At 55.3% G+C, this 9,452-nt stretch overlaps 1 protein-coding gene across 1 annotated transcript; it reads right to left on the bottom strand.

The window, feature by feature from the left end:
- Nucleotides 1–1,605: 1,605 nt before the first annotated feature.
- Nucleotides 1,606–8,823, bottom strand: LOC117078195 (melanoma-associated antigen 4-like). The gene is given in 6 exon segments (XM_033201685.1): nucleotides 1,606–2,257; nucleotides 2,260–2,339; nucleotides 2,341–2,833; nucleotides 2,836–3,177; nucleotides 3,253–3,324; nucleotides 8,756–8,823. Coding segments are annotated over 4 exon segments (945 nt in total). The 5' UTR covers nucleotides 3,113–3,177; nucleotides 3,253–3,324; nucleotides 8,756–8,823; the 3' UTR covers nucleotides 1,606–2,162.
- Between the last annotated feature and the right edge of the window lie 629 nt (nucleotides 8,824–9,452).

Genomic DNA, 9,452 nt, shown 5'->3' with positions numbered 1-9,452 from the left:
GCTTGTATCACATGGCTTCCTGGGTGAGAGATGGAACAGCCAGAGGACTTCTACAGGGAGAAGGAATGTCAAGAGGTGAACAGGTGATTTGGGGCTGTTCTGTGGGGACCAGTGGCAAGGTGGTCAGCAGGTCAGGTTCCAGAGTCAGACAGGACACATGGAAGTGACCAGAGGAAATGCGCTGTAGTTTCAGAAAGTGCTGGGACTGGACAGAAATGCCCACACCTGGGCAGACTCAGCTCTCAAGGAACCCAGCACAAACCAGCCCCATAAATGGTGTTTGATTCTCATTGCCAAGCCTGCTTTTAGTAATGTTGGCCTCAAGGTCTTATTTTTGTCACCTGAGAGACATGGTGCAGTGCTGAGAAATGAATACCAGTCGGGAGGTCACCCTCAGGCTGGGGGGAATGGGGACAGCATGGGCTCTAAAGACATTCAGAGCAGGGGTCTGGTTCCAGCCCTGTTCCTTACTAGCCACATGATCCTGGGGATACCCAGGAAATACTGTTATTATGTCCCAATTCACAAGCCCTGTGAGCCTTGAATTCTTCTCTTTAAGCAGATGTGGTAAGTCCTGTCTAGTAGGGCTATTGGAGTGTGTGCAATGTAGGTGAAGTACCTGGCTCAGGGCCTGGAATTAAATTAGAAGTTTAAGTAATGGCAGATGGCTGTTATTTCTGATATTATTTGACCTCAGACCCTAGCATTCTGGGATTTTGTTGTTGTCATTGTTCTTCAGGACTGATCAGAGAATATCCAACTCAATAAGGCATGGAATCATTAGCCAAATGAGGAAGTTTCATCCATAAAATTCAGTAAGAATTACCACTTATAGAATGTGCCTCAAAATTTGGGTGTGTGGGAGATTTCCCCAGCCAGATGCAGCTCAAAGCTCCTAGAATTTGAGTCAAAGACCAACTCCTTCCTCGCTCCCAGCTGCTTTTCCATCCATACCACTATTTTCATTGTTACCACCCAAAATCTAGTCCCTGCTTACAATTGGTCAAATTGCACTTGAGATAACCTAATTAGAATGCCTTTTTAATAGTCAGTTCTGGTTCTCTCAGCCAGGAAGAAAAGCACCTGGTCAGTAGCTTCTGGGTCTCCCTTTTGGGGAGACACAAGCTTATCTCACAGAAAACTCTTGCAAATAATGGGTGTCCATCACCTAGCTCATGCACTGTGTTCACAAGACACCTTCCATTCCTGCCCCAGGTAGAGGTTTCTCTGTTCATCCACTGTCAAAAAGGAACTGCTCAGAGCACTTTTCCAATCTGGGCTTTTCCCTCTCTGAGTATCTGGTCCTTGACCCACCAGGCTTCATTACAATCAGATCCCTCAGAAGAAAGTGCAGTTTCCCAAAGCCCAAAAGGCCCCACACAGGGAATTTACACTCGACCCCTCTCACCTGGAGCCCCATACCCACACTCCTCTTTTTCCTCTACATCTTAGAGGACATCTTGCCACCTTAATTATATGACTGCAGCTCCTAGACTCTAATACCCTACGGCTAAGTGGTGTCTGGCTTACCCTAGTATCTCCACTACTAATCCTGGGTCTTCCATAGAGCAGATGCTCAGTGCATAGAGAAAAAATGAGCCAGTGAACAGAGAGATTTATTTATTCAGATTTAATTTTTCTTACATTCACGAAGAAGCCAAGGAAATCCAAGTATGCATATATACTTTTTAAATTTTACAGAGTAGACTGAGTATGTATAAGGCAGGAATTAAGTATCTTTTAATTTCTTTATCTCACATATCTTAAGGTGAATTCACATTTCTAAATACTCCACTGCTGTATTATGTCCCAATTCACAAAATAGAATGGATTTCCCAATCTGAATACAAAACAAGACTCTTACACCTAAAACTATATAAACAGCAATATATGTGACTACGACTCATAAACTTGGATGCTGAAGTTCATTCAACCATCCATTAAAAGGAACATTTGAACAATTCTAAAAGGAAATAGAGATAAATCTCCAAGTAACCCAATAAAACAGAAACCCACTACTAAGAATGCTGACTACTCTCTTCAAACAGTGAAGAATGGGCCTCATGCTACAGAAGGCAGGGGAAGCTGCTGCACAGGGCCGTCAGATGACTGGCCCAGCCCAGCCCCCACCCCACCCCCCCGGCCCTGGCTGCAACTCATGCTCAGACTCCCTCTTCCTCCTCTCTCAAAGCTGCTTCACGCAGGGATGGGTAGGAAATGCGAACTCTTGCATTGACCCTGACCACATGCTCCAAGACTTCACATAGCTGGTTTCAGCCAGGGCCCTTGGACCCCAAAGGAACTCGTAGCGTGCAGGATCACTGCCGGTACCTTCCGGTACTCCAGTAGTTCTCCTGCACCCACTCTTGGGTGAGCAGTTTCCTGGGCTCCCCATAGACACTGTGCTCCCTCCCATCATACACATCCATCACACTCAGCTCCTCCCAGATTTCCTCCTCAGATGCGGAGTCGCCCTCCATTGCGATAGTGCCCAGGATGATTATCAGGAGGCCTGTCTTAGGAAAGATACGATTACCACCCAGCAGGCCATCGTAGGAGAGGCCCAGGCAGGTGACAAGGGTGTAGGTGTTGCTGGCGGAGTCTACTTCCTTCACGTCAATGCCAAAGATCATCTTCAGGGACTCGGAGGCTTTGCCGAAGATCACAGGAAAGCAGTGCTTGTAATTTTTGATGACTCTCTCCAGCATTTCTGCCTTTGTGACCAGCTCCTTGGCTCGATACTTGAGGAGCAGAAAATGAACCAACTCATCCACCTTCTTACTGAGTGCTTCTCGGAACAAGGACTCTGGATCAGGAGAGGTGCTTGGCCCTCCTCTTCTTGGCTGCTAGAACCCTCACTGGGTTGCCTCCAGCAAGTGAAGTTGGCGGTAGTGGGTAAGGCGGAGGCTCCCTGAGGACTCTGGGGAGGACCTGTTGACCCAGCAGCAGGCACTTCCTCCAGGGTGCCAGGGACCAGAGGAGAGGAGGAGGAGGCAGCAGCCTCCTGCTCCTCAGTAGCAGGAGCCTGGGCACCCACCAGGCCCAGGGCCTCTTCTTGGGCCTCAACGCCTTCCTCAGGCTTGCAGTGCTGACTCTTCTGCTCAAGAGACATGATGATTCTGGTCAGGGCAGCAGGCGGGAGTGCAGGCAAAAGCTGGACAATGGGGACCCACAGGCCTGGGGAGAGAGGGAACATGTGAGAGGCCTCAGCTGAGAACCCAATCTTGGAGGCTCTAACAAAGGCTTACTTACAGATCTTCTCCTTGGTGCTCCTCTGTGGCCTCCAGGGAATCCTGTCCTCCGGCTGGCCTATCCCCTGAGAACCTAAAGGAGGAGTGAGAGAGCACCTCAGGGTATAGCCGGCCAGCAGAGGTCGATTCTGCAGGACTAACAGGGAGGTGAGGCCAGACTCTCTGGAGTTTCACGTGTCCTGTGGCAGGTGGGGCCCTTGGTGTGCATTCAGGGCAAACATTCACTGCTGGTACAGCTGGCATCCTCTGCTCTGTGACTTGAGGACACAAGTCTCAGACCAAGCCCTCATTGCCTTGTTCCTGGAGCTCCTAGGAGATGAATCCATGGGCCCTTAGGGTGCAGACTATAAGCACAGTCCCAGTCCCTCAGTGCTATCAAGAGGGCAGGCTGGACTCTGTGAGGTCCCCACTCTCATAGAGTGGATGGTCCACTCTGTGGTCACTCAGGGCCCTCACATTTCTCCAGGCAGGGCCTGGATCCCGCCCTTTTGCTGGCCTGAGAAATTCAGATCAAGAGCTCACATGCCTGAGAGGAAACAGGACATGAGGGGCCCCACATCTGGCCACATGTGCCTAGGTCCTCTGAAGAACGACAGCAAGAGATGTCGAAATTCATTGGAACCCATGTGTCCTGGGTGAGGAGCCTGCTTGGTCCTCACCTCAACTCCTGGCAGAGCCTGGGACCCTCCCTCTACTGACCTGGGTGCAGCCCCCTCAGACCAAGGCCTCCCCCTCCGTGACATCAGTGATCCCAGGACAAGAGAGGGACCTCAGCAGACAGCCAAGCCCATGCTCTCTGGGGTGACAACAGGAGCAAGGCTGATTTCTGTGGGGTCATCGTCTGCGTTCTGGCCCTGTGGTATCCTCAATCTTCCCTCACATTCCTCACCAGGACTCTTGGCAGATCCTGAGACCACTGTGTCTGTCGACCAGATGGGGGTCCCTGTGTTGACCTGAGTAACCCTCTGAGAACAAGGTCCTAACCTCACTGAGATCTGGAATCCGAAATGAGGAGGCACATCCTGTCTCCCCTGTGTGGGGTGCCCACAGCTGACCCCTTTGGTCCTGGGGTGAGGGTTCTGATGGCCTCCTGTGGGTCACTCATGTTTGCTCCCAAAGGGGTCTGCCCTTCCTCAACCCCCAACCCCCTGAGATGAGCAGACATTGCCCCTTTACTCCAAGACCTCATCTCCCTGAAGGTTCTCCAACTTCCTGCCTATGGTACAAGTAAGATTGGCACATAAGGCCATCCCTGCTCTGGTCCCCCCTGAGCTAAGAACAGGGGACAGCCAGACTCTGTGGGGTCCCGTCTTTCTGAGCCACAGGTATCCTCAGACCATAGCCCTCTCCTCTCTGTGACCTCGAAGGTGGAGGAAACATGAGCTACATGTGGCTACCTTGTTCAGGACCTCCCAGGGCCCAGCTCTCCACTGATCTGGAATGCAAGGCCCCCTGAGTCCTCCCTCGTCTTCCTTTCCTTGATCCTGGAAGGGCTGGAACCCACCCCTCTGCTCACCTGAGTCACCATCCCTTGGATTCCCGAGGCTAAAAGAGGAGGCACCTCATTCTCAGACGGGGTGGGGTGGGCTCCCTGCCTTGGGGTGCTGGGTCTCCTGAGGCCTTCCTCATCTCCCAGGAGGGCCAGGGTCCTCCCTCTGCTACCCTGAGGCTCTGGTCATGATACCAAGCCCCTTCCCTCCTTCAGCCCTGGATGTGGATGTCAAGATCCGAGTGCCTGACCATTCCCAAGTCTTCCGTGGGTTGACTGCAGGGGAAAAAATGGATTCTGCAAAACGGATTGGGGATGGGGTTGAGGATCTGGATGGTGGGGATGTTGGAATGCGGAAGGGGTGGGAATGTGGAGCCCTCAGTTCCCTCTCAGGGTCCTGATCCTGATGCCAGGCAGAGCCTGGGCCCTGCCTTGGACACACCAAGCTCTGACTCGAGTCCCCTGTGGTTTTAGTGGCAGTGGGAGCTGGGACGGCATAGCCTGAGTCTTCCCCCGGGTGGTCCAGGGCTGGCAGCAGGGGCTGAGCTGGATTGTTTGGGGTCCTCTATCTGGAGTGGGGGCCTCCTCAGTCCTTCATCAGTCTCACCTTGCCTCGTCACAGAGCTTGGGCCTGCTCCCCTCAGCCAATCTCAATTATCCCCTCAGGACCATGCCCTCGATTCTCTCTGACCCCCAAAACGTCCCAGCATCAAGTCTGGGGTTTCCCTGGACTGATAGCAGAAGGGGAACTGGATTCTGCCTGGTGAGGTTGGAGGGCAAGGAATGGGAAATGGGGCAGCGAAGTGGTAGCAGATTTGTGAGAATGGGGGTTAGAGTGGGATCTTGGGGGACCTCAGTTCCCTCTCAGGTTTCTGACTTTGATTCCTGGCAGATCCTGGGCCATGCCCTCTCCTAACCAGCCCTGCCCTGATCACACCAACCTCTGACTCGAGTCCCCTGTGGCTTAAACAAACGGATTGCGACAGGGGTGGTGGTGGGGAGCAGCCCAGCCTGAGAAGTCGGCTTCCTGGGTGGTCCACGGCTGGCAGTAGGGGTGGTGCTGGATTACTTGGGGCCCTCTATCTGGGCGGGGGAGCCTTCTGAGACCTCCCTCAGCCTCTCACCTTGCCTCCTCAGAGCCTGGGCTCACTTCTCCCTGCTGATGTCAAGCTCCCCCTAAGGAGAACCTCGTTTCTAACTCCCAATGAACAAGTCAGTGGCGTCACATTCGGGTACCAGGGACTTTCCTGGATTGACAGCAGGGGCTGAACTGTATTCTGCCAGGGTGGGGGTTCCAGTGGGAAGGGTGTGGGTGGAAAGGCAGAGCGGATGGAGATCTGGGTTGAGGTGTAAGGGTGGTGGATGGGGTGGGAATAGCAATGAAGGGGGGGTTGGGTCATGGGAGTGGGGATTGCAGTGGACTCTTGGTGGCCCTCAGCCCTCCCTGAGATTCCTGACCTTGATGCCTGGCAGAGCCCAGATGGTGCCCTTTCCTAAGCATCCCTTCCATGGTCACACCACGCTCTGACTCCAGAGTCTCCTGTGGGGACAGGGTGTGGGGACAGGTGGTGGTGGGGTGGGAAGCTGGAAGAGGCGGCCCAGCCTGAGAAGTCAGCCTCCGCGGAGTGGTCCAGGGCTGGGACCCTCTATCATGGATATGGGTGTCCTGATCCTCCCTCAGAGTCTGACTGCCTGCTCACAAAGCCTGGCCCCCTTCCCTCTGACAATCTCAAGCCGCCCTTCAGAACCAGAACCTCGCTTCCCTCTAATCCCCAATGCACAAGTCAGTGGCATCACATCTGGCCACCCAGGGGTTTGCCTGGATTGAAATCAGGGTGTAACCAATTCTGCACGGATGGGGATGAAGGTAGGGGGGCATGATGGCTGTGGGGGTTGTTGGGGAGCATAGGGACAGGTGGGGATGAGGGTACAGATGGGGTTGGAGTGCGGATGGGAATGGGAACAGGGCAGGGGATAGGAATGGGGTGGGGGACGCTCCACCCTCTCCTAGGGTCCTGAGGTTGACGGCTAGCAGAGCCTGCCCCCACCAGTCTTGCACTGATTACACCAAGCTCTGACTGAACAGTCCCCTGCGGCTTAAACGGCAGTGGGGTGGTGAGCCCCAGGCTCAGATGTCCATCCACGAGTGACCCAGGGCTGAAAGCAGGAGTGGTGCTAGATTATTTGGGGTCATCGACCTGCAGTGGGGAGGGTCTCCCGAGTCCTCCCTCAGCTTCTCATCTTGCCACCTCACAAAGCCTGGGCCGGCTTCCCTCTGCCAAGCCCAAGCTGCCTGTCAGACCAAGAAGCTAGCTTCTCTCTAACCCCCAATGCGCAAGTCACTGGCATCACATCCGGGCACCTGGGGCTTCCCTGGGTTGAAACTGGAAGTGGAACCCGATTCAGCCTGGATGGGGTAGAGGTTTTGGGGTGGGGATATCAGGGCGGTGGGAGTTTGGGGAGGATAGGGTACTGGTGGGATGGGGGTGTAGATGGGTTGGGAGTGTGGATGAAAATGGGAACGGGGTGGGGGATGGGAGTGGGAGACCCTCAGCCCTCTCTTACAGTCCTGAGACTGACGCCTGGCAGAGCCTGCCCTCATAAGTCTTGCACTGATCCCCCCAAGCTCTGACTCGAGAATCCCCTGTGACTTCAGAGGCAGTGGAGTGCTGGGGGACCCAGACTCAGAAGTCTGCCCACGGGTGGCCCAGGGCTGGCAGCAGGAATGGTGCAGGATTATTTGGGGTCGTTTATCTGCGGTAGGGGCCCCCTAAGTCCTCCCTCATCATCTCACCTTCACTCCTCAAAGGGCCTGGCCCGCTTCCCTCTGCCAATCCCAAGCTCCGGGTCAGACAGAGAAGCTTGCTTCTCTCTAACCCCCAACGCGCAAGTCATTGGCTCATATCCGGGCACCTGGGGCGTCCTGGGGTTGAAAACCGAAGCAGAACCCGATTCAGCATGGATGGCAGTGGGAGGGATGAGGATGGTGGAGGGGGCAGGTTTTTTGGGGTGGGAGACAGCAGTATGAGGATGGTGGTGGATTGGGGAGGATGGATAGGGGTGCTGCAGAGGGATGGGAGTGTGGATGGGTTTGGGAGTGGGAATGGGAACGGGGTGGGGATGGGAAGAGGGTAGGGGATAGGAATAGGGGTGGGGTAAGCTCAGCCCTCTCTTACGGTCCTGAGGTTGACGCCCGGCAGAGCCTGCCCTCACCAGTCTTGCACTGATCACCCCAAGCTGTGACTCCAGAGTCCCCAGCGACTTCAGAGGCAGTGGGGTGGGGGGTGCCCCAGACTCAGAAGTCCGCCCACGGGTGGCCCAGGGCTGGCAGCAGGAGTGGTCCAGGATTATTTGGGGTCGCCTATCTGGGGTGGGGGCCTCCTGAGTCGTCCCTCAGCATCTCACCTTGACTCCTCACAGGGCCTGGCCCGCTTCCCTCCACCAGTCCCAAAGTGCCGGTAAGACAGAGAAGCTTCTCTCTAACCCCCCATGCACAAGTCACTTGCATCACATCCGGGCACCTGGGGCTTTCTTGGGTTGAAAGCTGAAGCGGAACCCGATTCAACATGGATGGGGGAGGGAGGGGTGACGTTGGTGGAGGGGGCGGGAATTTTTGTGCGGGAGATGGCGGTATGAAGGTGGTGGCGGCGGGTTAGGGATATACGGGTGCTGGTGGGGATGGGAGTGTGGATGGGTTTGGGAGTAGGAATGGGAATGGAAACGGGTTGGGGGATGGGAATGAGAATGGGGGATGGGAATAGGAGTGGGGTACGCTCACCCCACCCTTAAGATCCTGAGGTTCATGCCCGGCAGAGACTGCCCTCACCAGTCTTGCACTGATCACCCCAAGCTCTGACTCCAGAGTCCCCTGCGACTTCAGAGGCATTGGGGTGGTGGCGCCCCAGACTCAGAAGTCCGCCCACGGGTAGCCCAGGGCTGGCAGCAGGGTTGTCCGGGATTATTTGGGGTCGTCTACCTGGGTGGGGGCCTCCTGAGTCCTCCCTCAGCGTCTCACCTTGACTCCTCACAGGGCCTGGCCCGTTTCCTCCTGCAATCCCAAGCTGGCCGGTCACACAGACAAGCTCGCTTCTAACCCGCAGTGCGCAAGTCAGTGGCCTCACATCCGGCACCTGGGGCTTTCTTGGGTTGAAAGCGGAAGCGGAACCCGATTCACGTGGATGGGGGAGGGAGGGTGACGTTGGTGAGGGGGAGGGAGGGGTGACGTTGGTGGAGTGGCGGAATTTTTGTGGCGATGGCGGTATGAAAGTGTGGGGGTTGGGGAATATACGGGTGCTGGTGGGGATGGGAGTGTGGATGGTTTTGGATGCGAATGGGAATGGAAACGGGGTGGGGGATGGGAATGAGAATGGGGGATGGAATAGGAGTGGGGTACGCTCACCCACCCTTAAGATCCTGAGGTTCATGCCCGGCAAGACTGCCCTCACCAGTCTTGCACTGATCACCCCAAGCTCTGACTCAGAGTCCCCTGCGACTTCAGAGGCATTGGGGTGTGGCGCCCCAGACTCAGAGTGCGCCTACGGTGGCCCTGGGCTGGCAGCAGGTGGTCCGATTATTTTTGGGTCGTCTACCTGGGGTGGGGGCCTCCTGAGTCCTCCCTCAGCGTCTCACCTTGACTCCTCACAGGCCTGGCCGGTTTCCCTCCGGCATCCCAAGCTACCGGTCACACAGACAAGCTCGCTTCTCTCTAACCT

The sequence above is a fragment of the Trachypithecus francoisi genome, unplaced genomic scaffold (assembly GCF_009764315.1).
Source record: "Trachypithecus francoisi isolate TF-2019V2 unplaced genomic scaffold, Tfra_2.0 Lachesis_group6, whole genome shotgun sequence".
Taxonomy (NCBI): Eukaryota; Metazoa; Chordata; class Mammalia; order Primates; family Cercopithecidae; genus Trachypithecus; species Trachypithecus francoisi.
The sequence above is the reverse complement of the archived record's forward strand: the minus strand, read 5'-3'. Positions and strand labels throughout refer to the sequence as shown.